The sequence below is a fragment of the Solanum lycopersicum genome, chromosome 4, assembly GCF_036512215.1.
Source record: "Solanum lycopersicum chromosome 4, SLM_r2.1".
Lineage (NCBI taxonomy): Eukaryota > Viridiplantae > Streptophyta > Magnoliopsida > Solanales > Solanaceae > Solanum > Solanum lycopersicum.
In genome coordinates, this window is record NC_090803.1 from 61,020,922 (window position 1) to 61,039,121 (window position 18,200).

The window sequence follows — 18,200 nt, forward strand, 5'->3', positions numbered from 1 at the left end:
GTCATATCCTTACATCAGCGGAAGTGCCAAGGAGCTGATCTTCATCATTTATCTGATCACTGACATCATTCATTCCGCTACCCTCACCCATACCTGTTCCACTTTGATCTTGAATTAAATCTTGGTTGGCATCATCTGTGTCCTCTTCTTTTGTACCAAAACCTTTGGCAAATAGTGAAGCAAAAATGTTTGCCAGCACATGGGTCATCATAGATAGCTGTCAAAATCATCGAGAAATGTTAATAAATAATGACTACGAAACAAAGTAGCTATAGAGAAAAAACTAGACCTTGGAGATAACAGTGTTCCTTAATGTCATCTAGTTCAGAAAGTGTCTGAACCAGTATGACTATACTGATTTTACTATTGAAATAGTCCAGGCTGCTTAATTAGATCTCTGGATGTGTGTGTGTGTTGATCTTGATAAATAAATCCAATAACTTGGTCAGACTCAACTTAGCTATCTTACATAACAGAGGAACTCCTCATTTCGAATGTCCTTTTTGCTTTTCACTTATATAAGAACAGAGGAACTCCCCATTCATACCTTCTTGTCTCTTTTATCATCTAGGGATCTATTTCTAGTTCAAGTTTACTGTTTTTCTTATTGTTAGTCACAAGTATTTCTTAGAGCAAGAAGAGAAGTTCATACACTCGGGTTGCAGTAGTTTAATGAATACCTATTTTTGACTACATCTTATCTAACGTAAACACTGATAGAATAACTAGGGTCCTATGTGAACTGGGCAATTTACCAAGGAAATTGAAATTCGACCAGGCTTCCAGACTATTTTTTCTTCTTTTATATGTTGGGTGTGGGGTGAAATATTTACCCTAGTAAAAGGAAGGTTTTGTCTGTGGGGGAAGGGCGGGGGCAAAGGAGGAAATTGATCGGAAGAAGCAGCCCATACAAAATCCTACGCATGACAAGCTATGTTGCTCGGACTCTTCGAAAATGCCAACGGTTGCGTGTCAGATTCGCCAAAAGTAGTGTATTTTTGAAGAAACCAATACGGCTGCGGCATCAAAAGTGAAGAGCCCGTGCAACTTAAATGACAAGAGCCATCACTTAAAGGCAATAACAACATTCTAGAATGAATACATAACTTATTTAGGAGGGAGGCAAAGGGAGGAAAATTGATCGGAAGAAGCATATAATATATTGACCTTAACCACACATCACACATAACCAGAAGTAATAGGGCAGTCAAGCAAAACTTACCATTCTATGCATGATAAGAAAATCATGCAGAAGACCATCGCCGAAGGCAATGATCACATCCAACAGTGAATACAGATTTTCTACATGTCCTCTTACATCTGAATAGGAATTTGCATTTCCGGCGCTGTAACGGTTCAACAACTCTCCCTGTATAAAAATGAAAGGAAATCAGAATTCAAAGCTGGTATTTGTACCTGACAGATATAATGAATAAGGTCACTTTTTTTTAAAATGATAAAGGTTAATGAATCATATATTACTTACTCCAAGATGAATACTATTCACTAATCGATCGCTAAGATCTGATTGTAGATGCCTTGTTGCTGATTCGAGGAGAATTTTCAAAGCATTGATATTCACACCATCAGAAGGAGCACGACCATTCTTCAATGTCACAAGACCTTTCAAAGTTTCTATGATAGCTCTATATGTTTTCACCAAGGAGTTGTCAAATTCAGCTTGAAGTGCAGTGGTATCGCCTGGATAGTGGATGAAATCTTGGGCCCTTTCTTCAGATGTGCTTCTTGATCTAAATTGATTATGCATGAAGTTGGACTGAAATGTTTAAAAGTACTGATTATTGGAATGCATTTTGTTGACAATAATATACGCAAACTTTAATCAAAATATCACAATTTAACACGTAAGTTCATTTGATGACTTGCAGCAAAATCAGTTTAAAGTTCTCCAACTACTTAAAAAGTTACTGTCAGTAAAGCATAGAGCATTGGTAGACCTTGTCAAATATTTCCTCAAAGTTTCCAAGCAGGATATCCTTAACGGAGTTTCCATGCACGATATCCTTAACGGGTTCTCCAACTCCATCTTGTCCGTGGAAAGCACGGAAGGCAACCTTAAAGTCGTTGACTAAATCAAAATTCTTATATACCAACTGCTTCATGTCCTTCGTGATGGCAATAGGATGTAATGGAGTTTCTTCCATTCTTCGAACTCCATGAATGCCAATAAGATAACTGTCCAACAAATCCTGCCATAATTCCCATAACTAGTAAGTGCAACTGAATTTTAATAGCATGCCTAAGTGTAAGAAGAACTAGAACGTACAAAAATCTGTTCGAAAAAAGTGACAACTAGAAGAGTATGTAAACCTTAGATTCCTGAACGATGGGCAAATATTTCTCAATGAAAAGGCGAATCTGCATTGCACTATCTTTAACACTTGGACAAGTATTCAAATGGAAACCTTCGATAGTTTGCACAAACAAGTGCTCTTCATACAACATGCCATACAAGTTATCAAAAAGTTGCTGCAAAATATGAATTGAACTTCCAATTACCCATTGAAACAAGCAGAAAGAGGGGGAATTTGAAATCAGACAAAGAAGTTAACGTACCTTTTGTTGCCAAAGACACTTGTATATGCAATACTGATTTTTGGCAAATGATTGATCACATGTCGCATTTGTGAAAGGGATATTACCAGAAGATAAGCTAGCCAAAGGCAACAACAATTCTTTCAAACATTTGAGTCGCTGAGAAAAAGCATATGCGACCTCCCGTTGCTCTTGTTGAATGCTAGTGAGGTGGTCAATGTAAGATCCAGACTTGTTAACCTGCATTAAAAGAAAGTGAAATTATAACCAAGAAAGAGGTACAAATGCAAAAACAAAAACAACTCAAAGCAAATAGATAATCGAACGAGCAAGTAAAACTAATATAAGACGTAATTGACTCAGTAAATGGGGTTTGTCAATCAAAATATCAACTATGGATCAGTCCAAATTAGTTGGAGTCGGCTTTTATGGAAACTCCTTATCCATTAGTCTATTTAGGTGCTTCAGCTGTAAGGATTATTAGATTATTCTGAATGTTATGTTGGCCATCAACCTGTCACAACCTCCTATGTTTGTTTATTGTTTTGACAAGAAAGCTATGCTGCTCGAACTCTGGTGCGAGTTTTTGATAGGTGCAGTCTAGAGGTCGGATCATACATGATCTAAAGTTTTAGATTCGGTAATATGGATCAAGGTATGGATACTAATGATTCAGCTAGAAGTAATTCAAATATCTAAAATTGGAGTTATATAACCAAAATTATGAGATATTACGTGGACAACTTAAGGAGAATAAAGGAAACGAAGTGCCGTAAAATTCTATATACAAGGTATTCCATTTTCTTCAATTTCATCTTAGCTCTTGATTTGATTACAATTTTCATTGAATCTGTCCGAAATACCTACATCGACTTTGCTCAAACTACCCATAACTGATTGACCAGTTCGGGTATGGATACCACACCTACACCCATTTTGTGTCGATACAGGTGCGGCACCGAAAATGAAGAGTCCGAGCTACTTAGTCAGCAAGAATTAAATTAAATCAGCCATGATGAGGTAGAATTGACATGATAATCTAATTTTAGTAACATCAGTTAACATATGTTACCTGCTCAAGAGTAAAATCCTTATGGAAATTTAGGCAAATTTGCTGCAAAACATGCACCGAGTTGATGCTCTTAAAATAGTACAGGTTAGCCGTTTTCCATTTGGTTTCCAAACTCTCATCTAGTGAACATTGGAGCTGCCCGCGACTAACTTCAGAATCTTTAGAGGCCAGTGGACCTTGTGTTAGGAGTAGATGTTGAATATCATAAGACGGCTGGAGGAACCAGCACATTAATATATTGACTCTCCATTGCTCCTGAAAACAATGAAAAGGACATGAGAGAAAGACCAAGAAGTTATCAGACGCTGGAAATGAAAAATTACAATAAACAAGAAGATTCAGATGAAATGAACACTTGGATGAAGATATGATGGGAAATAAGGTAAAGAACATATTATGGGAAGACCATGGACTAACTTATATGTACCTCCATAAACAAGGCTCTGTGCTTTGATAGACCACAGCTATCCAAGAGCTTTAGAAAATCAGAGAATACCCTTCTCTTTCCCATTTTCTTGCTTGCATCCACCCAAACATCAAGACAGTCTACAGCAGTACCACATACTTCCTCGATTGTTTGCCTGAGTTGCTTCCACTCATCCAGATATAACAGGCATGAAGACTTGAAGCCCTGACCATCTTTGATGACATTTGCAACCCCTGATTGATTTTGAAATATGCAACTTTCAGAATCTTCAACAATAGGAAATGTAGAATTATATGTTGCCTGAACACAGTCATAGGAACGAGGAAAACAAACCTTCTACGAGCCTAGAAAGATCCGTATCTGTTGATACATCGAGGTGCAAACCATGTACAGCATTCTCTACTTTCTTCCACCAATCGGAAAACCATGAAGGGCTGTGATTGAAAAGCAGCAAGTTGATAAGACTTCAAGGGAACTAATTAAAAGATAGCAAGCAGGAGACAAGATCACCTGTCCATTTTTGACTGCTTCTGATCTAGGACAATATTTAGAAGAGCTCTGCTCCTATCAAAAGAATCCAAGAGACTAGGTTCATCTGTACTTTGGGGATTTATCCCACTTCGTTTTGCTTCTTGGTTGATTAAAAGCATAACAGGTTGTTGCAGCAGGTCCTACATAAGTAAATCAAAATGCATGAGAAGAGCTAGAAGAAATATTTACATAAGATAAACTATTTCAATTGGCAAAGAGTGCAACACAGGTATAGATTTATAATGTTGAGATAAGTCTTAATTGACATTTTATGCCACATTCACACGCTCAAATAAAAATAACAAATATATACCAAGAAAAGCAAGAAATAATTAGAAAGTTAAGTTTGGTAGTATCAAACCGTAGCAGAACACTGACATCATAATCTACAAAAAGTAAATTTTAAAGAACAAGATGACAAAGTACAAACTCAGAGTGATGGATGATTAGTTGAATGTACAGGTAGAGAAATCACGGAGGAAATCATTAGGCAAAGCTACATAGACTCAAGCTATAAGGACACACCTAACATAAGTTCCACTTATTCCAGTCCCAGTTGTGCAGCAACAGATGATAGATGAAAAATCAACTTTAAGACGAGTCAATAAAAATAGCATGACTCACAGTGTATTTCTGCATGATCTTTCTGAGCTTCTGCCTGGTTCTCCTGGAACTTTCTATACTTAAGTAATCTTCGAAACGTTCCCATCTGCATAGCTTAACAAGCTCATTTACCTCTACCTCAATTTTCCTTCTATTAGTTCCAATGTGCTCCAGAATCCTTGCCCAAGAAAAAAGACAGAGAAAAGAAAATTTAGAAAAAATAAGAAATATCACTTTAAATAGACATGATGGAAAAGAGCTTGAAGTGTATTATCAACTTTTCTTAATGGCACAGTAGAGAACTCACATTGGCAAGAATTGTGCATAGAAGCCAAAGCTGTTGTAGAGGATTTTAACACTTCCCTCCAGACAAAGGCTGCACAGTTTTTCTCAAATCAGCATTTTGAATGGTTTATATACACTTCAGTACACAGTTCGTGCATGATGAACATGTTTCATTGTGCCATATATTTGCTTGAAGTTACAGAATCTAAGCACATTTACATGCATAAAAGAGATCTTTTCCTCTACCTTGAATAGGTTCCATTCCTTAAACCCGTACTAATATGCCCATGAAAAGCGACCAGGAGCTGAAGGCGCTTCTTAAACTCACCGATGCTGGACATCTCAATGAACTCCTTCAGGCTGAATGATTGATAAGCAAGCATTAGCGATGAAAATGTATTAAATTTTGAGAGAAAACCAAGAGTGTACATGCCTTCTAATTGTCGTTAGGTTGTATTCATCACTATCATTACACTGCTCACGTCGAAGAACTGAATATAGTGGCAACCACAACTGCAGTTTGAGGATAAAGTTAACAGATGATCCAAGGAAAAAGTAATCTGACAATATAAACTACAAATTGGGTAATTTGATAGAATCCAGAAGGCTCTGCAACTGTGGAAGAAAAGTGGATGTGAAAATAAAAGACCATTAGCCCACCCAGAGGTCTAATACAGATGAGCAAAACTACATTTGCTTATAAGCACTGTGACATGCTTCGAGCTAATGGTTATATCAAACTCAAATATGTTTAAACCGCCAAAATAAATTAACAAGAAGTTGTCATTCAGATAACGACGACACTACACAGACAAAAGAAATTCAAATCAAGAATACAGCTCATGCATCTAAGTTCCAACTGCTAGTTAAAAAACAATGCAGATCACAAGTAACATCAGTGCAAAAAACTAATCTACTGTTGCCACTTCTGTCACATTCATTGACAAGTGCTAGCAGATAACAGTCAATAGAGATTGAAACAAGTCCTAAAGAATTTCATTGATAACTTGTCATATGACTATATCATCAGGGTTCTTACTTCATTGATTGACTGTTACATCACCCATCCAAGAAAATAGTATTGGTCACTTCACTCTATATTAATCCTTATGGTAGAATTCACATTCAGGAGTGCCACAACCTTTCAATACCGTTACCTATAAGTCCATGCAAATTCTACCAGTTTATCAAATTATCACATGAATTTATTTTCATCAGAAGCGCATACTAATTTTTGAATGGCATCATACTGTATAAGTGACGTGTTTTTAGTTATATGCATTGATAGTTTGGTAGACCTGAGTTAAAAACAAAACATTGTGGAAATCACCAGACTTCTGATTGGCACACGATACATCTTTTTCATTGGATCTGCATAACATAATTTTCTCAGGACTCACAGCTCACATCATTACTATGACTTTTTCTGCATAGTTGTGACAACAAGCTTTTTGTTTACCAGCAACTGAAGTGCTGTGAAGTCTTGCAGAAAGAGAGAGACCCAAGAGAACATGCATGGAGGCGTGTTGAGTAAAAATCAAGCAAAAAACTGAAATAGAAGTTACCTTCTCTGCATTCTTCTCAAACTGATCTTCAACTTCATTAAGCAGAGCAGGACAGGATTCAAATTCCAACTTATACCATGAGCACACCAGAGCAAATATGGGGTCCAAAAAATCTATGGAAACAGAATTTTTAGAAATGCAGAAAAGATGACAGAGAGGGTTAAAACAAATGTATGATATAGCATTATCAGATGTTTATCAAAAAAGTATGGTAAATTACCAGATAATGGAAATTTCGCTACAGTTTCTTGTAACATCCGAACTCTGCTAAGCAGAAACTCTAAGCTGGAGAGCGCCTTCAAAGAAAGGAAAGAAAGAAACAATGAGAATTTGACCAACAATTTAAAAGATATCATTGAGCATACAAGTAACCAGAACGATGAACGTATCAATTTTTTCCTCCACCCTATTATGAAAAACAATTCTCCAAAGCAAAAATATAATACACTACCTTAGCCAATGGGGTGCTAAGAGGCATAGCCAAGATCATGTCAATTATATCCAAGATTCTCTGAAGAGCATATTCATTCTGTTCTTCCAAAAGTAGTGTAATTCGTTGTTTAAGAGATACTAATGGATCCACCATTTTAGCCAACATAGAGAAATTTGGTTCCTAATACATCATTGAGAAGAAATTTTTGAAGTGAATAAGGTGAACCAAAAGGTGGGGAAAGAAGCAAGAAAATTAAAAGGAAATACGATATTAACAATAAAAACCTTGTAAAAGTTGTATCCTAAGGTAGACTTATTTGATGAACAGAACTTTGATTCATGCTCTAAACATAGATGAAGCAAGTGTTCAGGTGCAATTTTCGCGTCCAAAGAGGAAGATGGTAAACCTTCTAGATCTGCAAGCATAATGATGCCAGAGAGCTTAGAGCCAATTTTCCCATAATAAGACTATCAAAGCATACACAAAAACTGATTCCCAAGTTTTACCTCTAATCATTTTTGCTCCCAGCAAGTAAGAGTCAGTAAAGGAAGACAATCTACTTGCATCAGATACATTTAAACATCCAGGCTGAATTCAAACACCATGATCAGTATTTAAATACATAAAGATAGATAGATAGATAGATATAGAGAGAACATACATTATGTGATCAAAATAATTTCCCAGTATATCATGTATACAGAGAAACAAAAACAAAAAGAACAACACATTACAAACACAAGTGTATGCAATTCCAAGGGTGTCCATTACTAAAGCACTTTTACATCCCTACACAACGGCAGATCCTACATGTGCCTAAAGGAGATTCAGATGCAAATGAAAATATCTAAATAATTTATTCCATACCCCGTAAGGAAGTTCAGAGACTATAACTTAGCACATAGTGATCTAGGCTGGATTAAGAAAAACAGAAATGAGTAGGTCTTCATTTTAACTTCCTCATAATAAATCAGGTCCATAAGAAGAGAACACACATTCGAAATGTTTTGGAGTACTGACAGAAACAAGCCAATTCTTTTTTCAAATAGGAAAAACGTTACAGAATGTTTCAGAACTCCCTGCACGAGCATTAGTTCCATGCCTGACAATAAACGTGAATTCAGTACCATTGCATACTAATCAGCAATGTACCAACCAGCTTTATATCTGAGAGTTTGATAGCTCTCATACAATGCAACACAGAAATGTGAGCAGGCAAATAGTGTCATCTTGGATGTATAAACTAATTCATCACATTGAGAGAGATAAGAACAGTGTAAAATGTTCACTCATACAAGCAGAATACACTTACCGACTACCCCATCATTAAACACATACCTTCAACTACCATATAACATACCACAAGGCAAGTGGGAAACAATTATATGAAATTGATGTGACGGTTCTCATCTTAAATACAGCTCATGCATCTATGATTGATATTAAGACTAATATGTAGGAGTGATGATAAATCAGAAGTTATGTAAAGTTGCACCTACACGCCTGAAGAGAGATCCCTCATCATAGAATCAGAACCTAACATGTCCCAGATAATGAAATGATTCCACCTCAACATAAAAAATGCACCAAATGAACTCTACCTCCTTAGCAAACTAATTATCTGTTTTGCTTAAAGCTTTCCCTCTCTAACACATCCTAAGAACCTCCATACAACTAGCATTGCATACTTACATATTGATATATATCAGTCGAGCCAAATAACTCATTGTGTACGTGGATCATGTTATTCAAACTGGAGCCTTCTATATAGTTCCAATCGTCCATGATTGCTTCTGGTTCTTCGTCAGAGTACTGCTACATGAGTAGAAATACATTTAGACTGATAATCAAATGGAAAGAGATACAGCAAAGCAAAGCTCCACACCTGGATGCACAAAAGAAAGAAACCAACAGTGTATGCTTACTTTCTCAGAAGATTCTTGTTTAGAGTGGAACTCCTTCCATTCTAAGAAACTTTCATCTGAAGCTGAATTACCAAGAGCTGATATGTCAATCTCAAGGATATTATCTATCTTGAATGCACGCGGTTTAAACCTAAATTGTTGAGCTTTATTCTCTTCTGTTGTTCTGACTTGTAGTTTCATTTGCATCCAGTTGCTTGCTAACTCATCAAATATCCTATCCGTTAGCTGAAACAGAAATCAGATTATGTCCATATGATATTGGGATGAATAATGCAAAGCACATACATCCGACAACAGCAACAATCATCCTCACCTTAAAGGACGGTGTATCCATGAAGTGGGCATCAACAACAGAATGCAACACGCGAACCAGAACATTCTGATACATTGCAATTCTCAGTTGCAAGGATGACACCTGTCAAAAGTGGAAGAGTAACACAATGAGCAAAAGCATGAGAAGCCGAAGGAGGAAGACATTACAATATTTTCCCCATTATTAGGATACACTTGAAGATATAAACGCAATCCTAAGAACAAAAGACAGTCACATACCTTGCTATCAGTACTGACTCTCCGTTTACAATTTAAAAGATTATCCAGCAAATTTATTTCCAGGGCTGAGATGCTTGTTGGAAATTCAATATCATAACGCCAAAGCTCAGTGCCGTTATTGACAGCATTAAACGAAACAGATTTTGATGCACACCCTCTTGGGAATCTCACGAAGGCATAAATTGCGTCCTGTCCACAATTGCAGAGAGAGTCAATATGTATATCGGAAAAGAATTGAAAGACAACTTACCAAAAATAAATAAAAGAATGAAAGACAATACCAGAACAGAATCTATATCAAACTTCCCTAGTTCCTCCAGATACATTTCACTCAGGGCACCAGAAAAAGCCAGAGACAATCCCAATTTTATTTCATATATAGCTGTCTGGACTGGCTGAATTACATCCATGTATGAAGAATATTCATTTGATAACTGCTTTATGGCTTTTGTAGCCGTTTCCTGCAATATGAATTAAGTGTATGACATTGTACAATAAATTGACATTCCAACACAGCTTCATCCAATCGTTTGAAATTTATTAGAGGTAAACTAGATTTTTTCAGTGAAAACATTTATGTTGGAATGCCAAAACTAATAGAGAATAGACAGTTATCTACTTGATTAATTACCTGCCAGTTGCGCACTTTGCCAGACATCTCTTCCACACTTACGCTTTTAAAATTCTGGGTCCAACCAACCGTAGTAGTAACAATTTTATCAACAGTCCCAAGGAAGTCATCGCATTCTGCCTTCATTCTCTTGAATTTCTCAGGTTCAGCGCGGAAAACAATCTAATAGGAGGCACACTAAATTTGTCAGGCATAAATAAATCTAGACCACATAAAATCATGTTTCCAAGAAATTATAAGGATTGATTAGAACTACTTGACATATAAATATAATACCAAACAACCAGCAGGTCAAGAATAAATGTAAAACTCAGTTAGAGTGTCCTGCATTGGTTAAAGAATAAATAATGAGGATTGATTAGAACCTCAGAAGCTAGCTATTAATGCTGAAACAGGCCACAGGATTCATTTCCTAAAGCTGGGACCAGAGGCAGACAAATTTTAGATTGTTCAAGTGATCACTCTACAGAATGTTCAGCTGGGAAGAAGTACGAGTGCAGGCCTAGAAGAGGAACAGATAGAGAATGGTCCCAGCAAGTATTTGGTGGACAATCAGGAAGGAGAGGAATCTTATATGCTATGAGAGTGCAGAAATAGAGTATGAAGCAAGTCAAATTGAATTGTATTTTGACTGTCTTTTTGGTGTAACCAGTTGTACTCATATGACTGTCACAATTTTTTATGTTTTAGATTCATTAGAAGCAGGACAGTAGATTATACGGTACCCTTGTAAATATGGTTTTAGTGCAACCTACAACTACTACAGAGCGCAGATCAAAAATCCACCACCAAGGATAAGAGCAAACTGAATTAATTAAGTTCCTGACCTTTCTTTCCAGTTTCTTCCGCTCAGCATGGAGATCTTCCAGCAACGTAGATCTATCTCTTTCTTGTTCCCTCAACTGAAAAGATCCAGCCAAACGGACACAGTCACTGCGTACCTGAAGTGTGGAAACAATAGAATAAAGACAGTGAATTAAAGCATACAACTGGGACACTAACTTTATAATGTAACTAATCCATATAATGAGGGATCAAAATAAACTTGCATTCTTGTTTACAAGAAATATTTATCATCTACATTTACCATTTCGAAAAACAAAAGAGGAATGATTAGCCTAACAATGATTAGGTCACATAGTCCAACCCAGCAAAAGGTGGCCTTTGGAAACACTATTCACAGATGAGATTAGCATGGGTAAGACTTGATTTGTTTCCATAAAAGAACGTAGGAAATACATATGCCAGACACAACTACATTATCTATACATGCAAACTAGGATTTTGGAACAGTGTGAATATTGTAGCCAACAGTATCTTTTTTTTTTGTGTGTGTGTGTGTTGCGAGTGGGGGGGGGGGGGGGGGGGGGAGTGTTTAAGGCGACAGGCAAATTCAAATATGTAAGCATCTACATTTATAGTTCTTCCAGTTCAATTGCTCAACTCTCCAAGTTCATATTGTGAAAACTCTAGCACATAGAAAATTATTGACATCAAGACATCAGAATTTTCCACACACATCGCCTAAAGGTTGACAGCTTCAACTCCAGAACAGAGATATAAGGATTGATCTCAAGATAGCATCCCACGTTACTTCCCATAAAGGTTGACAGGCTTCAGCGGGAAATCAAGAAGATTCTTATCGTGGAAGAAAAGCCCAAGAATGGGCCCATCCATCCTTCCAAAATTCCCTCCTCTGTCCAGCAATAACACACACTATTTTCAGGGTTCTCACAAATGAGGAACAGATCTGGGGAAAGATCCTTGAGAGAGGTTTGATTAACCCATCCATACTTCCAAAATTTTGTTTTGTTTCCATTCCCCACTTTGAGATATTAATTTAGCCCAAGAAGTTTGATTAACCCATCCCTCATATCTTTGGTTCTTAGTTCTTACTTGTACATCAAAGAGGTAATTGGATACTGGCTACTAGAAATAAAATTAGTTCTATGTTTAATTAGGTTTCTCGGCATTTGATTTCGAAATTTGGGGATTATATTCTCAAATTTCACCTATCTTTCATTTCATGTCTTCTATCGTTGTACTTTCTCTTCTGCATTATTTTCTTGTTTTCTGTTCAAGTAACCAATTCTTATCATATCCCTTACCTGAGCTTCGAGCTGAAGAGATGATATCTTTTCCACGACTCTAGAGTACTTTAAGTAGTATTTTGCAGTTGGATCCAGATCAGTGCAGCAAATCAGAAGCTGGTAGCGGAAGGCCCCAATGAGCAACCACACACTTCCTATCCTACTTGTAAAGGCTGCAAGAGAAACAGGAAAAAATAACAAAATAAAACAAATAGTTTAGACCCCCCAAAAAAAGACATGACCAACAAGTGTGGAACCCTGAGAAAAGACAATTCTAATGCACTCACCCTCAGGCGAGCATGGGAGATACAATCCTTGAAGCAAAGGCTCAACAAAAGGTTTCATATCATCTGATGAGATGATCTTGTGATTTGATGATGCAAGAAGGGAAAGCATGATCTCAATTTGGTCTTGCTATGACACACAAAAGAAAAGTGGTTATAAACAAACTTAAGATTCAAAAAAAAATAGTAAATGTCCCCAATTTGAGAAGTCCAATTGGAAACCAACATCCCATAATGGGTTACAAGGACGCTATTTTAAATAAGATAAATGATGTTTAGTTTCTCTGTCATAGAATAGCAGCTATGGAAGAAAATGTTGAAATGGGGCAAAGAACATATTATAGAGCTATCCTGCCTACAGAATACATTCAAATGGGCCATAAGGAGAATAATTACCGTGATGATCTCCTGCGTAGCAGATTGAAACAAAGCTTTAATTTTATCAAACTTCTCAGCTTCGAAAGACTTTCTGTGTGCAAAAATCATCTGAAAGCACATGCAGCAGAGAATATAGATCATAAAATATCACTTCAGCACTAATTTGGAAACTGAACACGTCAAAACTAAAGGAGACCATACCTTCTGGAAGAGGGACCGCGCAGTCGATAATAGAAAAGTTTTTGTGTCTACTTCCAGAGAACCTTGCCAAAGATAATGGGAAGCAGCTCTCATTTTGAGACTATGCACCGGGTAATCTCTGATGGCAAATGTACCAAATCTGTGCTTGAGGAAAAGTTTATTAGAAAAAAAAATTCAAAACTTCGGAAAAAAAATAGCTAAGTCTTTCAAACAAAAGGTACTCGCTATGTACACCCTTTCCTTTTTAGTTTGTTCCAAAAAGAATGACACCTGTCTATAACCAAAAAATTTAGAATTTGAACTTCTCATTCTATCCTTGAAAAAGATGTTTTTAGTCTGTTTAAGACCGCAAGCTCTAAGTGTACATTTGGTTGTGTCTAAAACTCTTTCTTTATTTCTTAAACTCCGTGGCTAGTCAAACATCAACATAGAAAATGAAAAAGAAGAACTTAAATTGCAAACAATCTTCAAAATGTACAAGATCTAATTAAATAATGTATCACCAACTTCACCAAGGACAAGCATGTTAATATGTAAAATGAGATTTCTTTATCAAATTGCTCTAAGAACCGGGTTCTGCGACAGAACAATTAAACTGCAGAATAGCGCAGTTGAGATCAACAAAAAACCTAGTGTAACTCCACGGGTGTGGGGAGGATAGAGTGTAGGCAGACCTTACCCCTACCTTGAGAAGGTAGGAAGTTTGTTTCTGATAGCACAGTTAAGATATCAGTGCTCAAAAAAGGCTCAGCTGAAGGTTTCTTTGCAACAAGGAGAGTTTTAAGACACGGGTGTCCGATACAGGTGCAAATCTAGAGGAAGAATCCTTCATAATCTAATTGAAAATTCAGTGTTTGTATACGAGCACGGAGATGCAGCTAAAAATAATACAAGTATCTAAAAATAGTATTATAAAAATAAGCCTAAACTATGGTGGACTATTTGGAAAGGAAGGAATTTGACTCTGTAATCATTATTAAGTACATATGCATCTCTTGACTGTTTCTTTAGTGTAACATGGCTATTGCAAATAACATAGTGGTCGTGACAGACTGCATGAGTTGATTGCGCATTCAACAGTCATGCTGACCTGTAAATATCTTTTACCGGTAAAAAGAATATAAGCCTATATTATGATTTCAGTGTGGCTTCTTTTTTTTCTTTTTTTTTGGAGGAGTGTAGCTTTTGTTTGGACTCCACCAATCATTGTATCTGTCTCTAATTTCTCTATCATTCGGGTCAAAGTACCCAAAATTGATCGACTAGATCTGGTAAGGATCCCACACCCACAAACACATCGTGTCAATACGGTGCAGCACCGAAACTGAAGAGTCCAGGCAACTTATATTCTAGTCATGAGGGCCTAAGTAAGATGCTCAAATTTTCTGTTCAGGGAGATGGATTAAGGATGTGGCAACCGAAGCAGCTTAAGTACCTTACACTTATATGCAGAAACAGACCAAATAAGGTATATGAGTTCATTAAATGTTTCAGGAATGGGAGACAAAAATTTACAAGTACAAAACAAGTCTTTAAATAAAATGGTTAGGGAGGTTTAACCAGGAAGAAAATGTTCGATATGCTTAGTGATGAAAGAGAAATTTGGTTTAATGAATGAGTGCCATACAAGGTTGGGCCATGGACCTAATGAAGTGTGATATTCAGGAACAGATCCCAATCACTGTGGCTACTTCTGTATAAAAAGATTGGCAATGGAAGGAAACATCTTCTCAGATGACAACAGGATACACAACTTACCATCAAAGATGCAATTCCCATTTGTGTTCAACATGGCACAAGAATCAAACTTCACTGTGGGAGACAGAAGAGAAGGTACAGGTGGAACATATGTTCCAGATGACATCTTAATGACCTGGAGATGGAAGTGTGGATCAACTTCTCTGGAACGCGAGTACTTCATGAGAAGGCACAGGTGGAACATATTTTCCAGATGACACCTTAATAACTGGAGGAGGTGCAGATTAACTTTTCTAAAGGCGAGTGACTTCATTATTATACCATGCAACAAGGCCATAAGCAGATTCCATCACGACCTTGGAAAAGGATTTGAAGATCAAGAGCTTCCTATAAAGGGGCATGTTTTCATGAAGATGCATTGTAAAGGAAGCATGCCTAACGCAAGACAACCTACAAAGAGCAATAATGCAACTTATATGGAGAGGGAAATGTAAGTATCGGCCACCAATATGTTTTGATAATCATGATGTCCTACACCCCGGCTCACAGGTTACTTGTTACCTCCCACCAGCACAGGTACTGGGTAAAATGCAAATCACTATGTTGTCTAGTTTTCAACATTCTGGGATTATCATGCCTACACTAAACTCGAGTTTATCTGCTGCAGGAACAGGAAGGGCCTAGGTAAGAAGATGTAGAATACCTGGTATACTATCCACCACAACTTGGTGGACTTCATGGAAGGAACAGAAAGGCATTTTAAGGCAAAAAGATACTGTCTTAAAATAAAAACTGACTGCCTACTACAGATCATTTAATGGTTTAATCTAGAACTGGTATATGGTATTGAACCTCCGTAAATTTTATTAGCTTCCTGCACACGTAGAAGGAAATTATCTTTTGGTTTCAGCTTATTTGGATGTAAGCTATAACACCAACTTAGTGCTGGTTTCATCAATAAAATTTCACTTCTGTTAAAAAAAAAATCTAGAATTCGGCAGTTTTGTGTTTGTGGTACCATGAGAAACTGTGGGGCACGGAAATAGAAATGCAAGATCCAAGATGCATGAAGCTTAGCCAAAATAGCACACTGGAAACTGAACAGCAATACGATCATCACCACCCCATCCTCTTCCTATAAACATATATATGCACATATATCTTTTCTCAACCCTCTCTATTTCTCCCCCTCCATATCTGTATCTTGCATGTATACAAACATTCATCACTAGTTGGAAATTGGTACCGAAAGAAGACCCACCCTAGCTGAATTGTCGCCCCTACAGCTACACACATCAAACGAATAAGGAACTTACAGGATTTTCTGAATTGCTGCCATTTTTGAAGGCTTAAACAGCTCATCAGGAAGGATATCGCCACATTTATGCCATGAGAGGTTCTGCAGGACCGTAACAACATAAATACAGATATTATACTGGAAGATGTAAAACAATTTGCAGTATATATGCATCATACGGTTTACCTCAGCAACAGTTGGCGTCCACAAAGATGAATGCCATATATACCACATTTCAAGAACAAAACTGGATATCTGTTCACTCACTGTTTGAACAGAGAAAAAGAATGATGTAGATATTATAATGAGGTAATGACCAATTTACAAAGATTTTACTGACCTCTATCCATAGATCTCCATGCATCGAGGGTCCACAAAATTTTTTGGTGAGGTGAAAAGTCAGTTGGAGACCTTGATGAGAAGTTCAAAGAAAAATCCATTGCTGACTTAATAAGACCAGCCAAGGCCTGTTTGATTGGACAAGACAATACCGTATTATTGGGTGCACCACATGAATGTCATCTTAGACTATTTAACGCATCATGATGAAAAATCGTACATGATATACAACACCCACAACAACATACCCAGTGTAATCCCAAAAGTGAGTTCTAGGGAGGGTAGGATGTACACATACCTTGCCCCTTGTGTGTGGCAGAGAGGTTGTTCCCCATAGACCCCAACAAAAGTACTTGATATAGTTAAGAAAAGAAAATCTTACTTGGCGTTGTTTATCCCCATCAGTTAAAGCAATTGGCGAAACATTCTGGCATTGTTCCTCATCATCAGTTAAAGCAATTGGCGAAAGATTCTGGCATTGTTCCTCCTCAACAGTTAAAGCAAATGTCGAAAGATTCTGAAGTAGTCTTGTATCAAGGAAAAAACTGGCATCATCAGCTATGGGTAAAGTCTCTAGCCAACAATCAAAGCTAGACCTTTGACAAAACATGTCAGGTAAGAAGACACAACAAGCAGGTAAAATGGATGTTCTTGGGGCTTGATTAATACTCCTGATATTCTCTTCCACCTTCTCTTTTTCAAAATCAAACCTTCTGGAAAGCATCTGCATAAGAAATGAATACACTTACCATAATTCTAAATAATCCACACAATGAAAAAGATAGGAGAAGGTAACAAGCAAACCTGGTACATCTCCTCCAACTGCTCAACAGGTCTGATACCGTTTTCATCAACTTTTGCCATGACAAAAGATGACATAGAGACACCTTACCAAGAATCATATTCAGTCAGATAAGATCCAAAACAAGTAAAGCATCCTATCACCAAGAGTATTGTATATTGTGATCTAAATTGCTAGGAGAGATTAGAACATTAGACTAACACCACTTTGATGACACACACCATCTATTTCAGAAGAGATGGTTGCATTATTTATCACGCAACACACCCGCTCACATGTGGGCTTGAAACATTTTTCTTACGACAAGCATTTGAAAATTCTTTTGTCACAGGTAGCAACGATTTTTGAACATATAAGATATCACCTATATGGACTTTCTACCATTGTACCCTACCTTTAGCTACTCTATCTTAAACTAACTCTACATTTATCACGCAACAGAGCCGCTCATATGCGGTAGGCTTGAATCATTTTTCTTGGACAAGCATGTGAAAATTCTTTTGTAACAGGTAGCAACGATATTTGAACCCA

The 18,200-nt window shown here is 37.1% G+C and overlaps 1 protein-coding gene across 3 annotated transcripts in view; it reads right to left on the reverse strand.

Moving 5' to 3' along the window:
- LOC101258364 (midasin) overlaps nt 1-18,200 on the reverse strand; it is a 45,525-nt gene that overhangs the window by 3,434 nt on the left and 23,891 nt on the right. For 2 of the 3 annotated variants that reach the window (XM_010321829.4, XM_010321827.4), the window contains exons 37-71: nt 17,672-17,754; nt 17,250-17,591; nt 16,869-16,995; nt 16,715-16,794; nt 16,548-16,630; nt 13,534-13,672; nt 13,351-13,440; nt 12,958-13,084; nt 12,689-12,843; nt 11,408-11,521; nt 10,581-10,742; nt 10,231-10,410; nt 9,950-10,138; nt 9,711-9,812; nt 9,398-9,622; nt 9,165-9,287; nt 7,979-8,060; nt 7,757-7,887; nt 7,491-7,652; nt 7,260-7,335; nt 7,040-7,152; nt 5,908-5,987; nt 5,721-5,834; nt 5,497-5,565; nt 5,211-5,367; nt 4,566-4,726; nt 4,389-4,489; nt 4,056-4,288; nt 3,629-3,883; nt 2,578-2,796; nt 2,332-2,490; nt 1,959-2,210; nt 1,487-1,777; nt 1,223-1,369; nt 14-217 (exon numbers count right to left, since the gene is read on the reverse strand). In XM_010321829.4, the coding sequence (XP_010320131.1) occupies nt 14-217; nt 1,223-1,369; nt 1,487-1,777; nt 1,959-2,210; nt 2,332-2,490; nt 2,578-2,796; nt 3,629-3,883; nt 4,056-4,288; nt 4,389-4,489; nt 4,566-4,726; nt 5,211-5,367; nt 5,497-5,565; nt 5,721-5,834; nt 5,908-5,987; nt 7,040-7,152; nt 7,260-7,335; nt 7,491-7,652; nt 7,757-7,887; nt 7,979-8,060; nt 9,165-9,287; nt 9,398-9,622; nt 9,711-9,812; nt 9,950-10,138; nt 10,231-10,410; nt 10,581-10,742; nt 11,408-11,521; nt 12,689-12,843; nt 12,958-13,084; nt 13,351-13,440; nt 13,534-13,672; nt 16,548-16,630; nt 16,715-16,794; nt 16,869-16,995; nt 17,250-17,591; nt 17,672-17,754 (5,327 nt within the window). The remainder of the gene's footprint in view (nt 1-13; nt 218-1,222; nt 1,370-1,486; nt 1,778-1,958; nt 2,211-2,331; nt 2,491-2,577; nt 2,797-3,628; nt 3,884-4,055; nt 4,289-4,388; nt 4,490-4,565; nt 4,727-5,210; nt 5,368-5,496; nt 5,566-5,720; nt 5,835-5,907; nt 5,988-7,039; nt 7,153-7,259; nt 7,336-7,490; nt 7,653-7,756; nt 7,888-7,978; nt 8,061-9,164; nt 9,288-9,397; nt 9,623-9,710; nt 9,813-9,949; nt 10,139-10,230; nt 10,411-10,580; nt 10,743-11,407; nt 11,522-12,688; nt 12,844-12,957; nt 13,085-13,350; nt 13,441-13,533; nt 13,673-16,547; nt 16,631-16,714; nt 16,795-16,868; nt 16,996-17,249; nt 17,592-17,671; nt 17,755-18,200) is intronic. The other variant, XM_010321828.4, reaches the window with a different exon arrangement.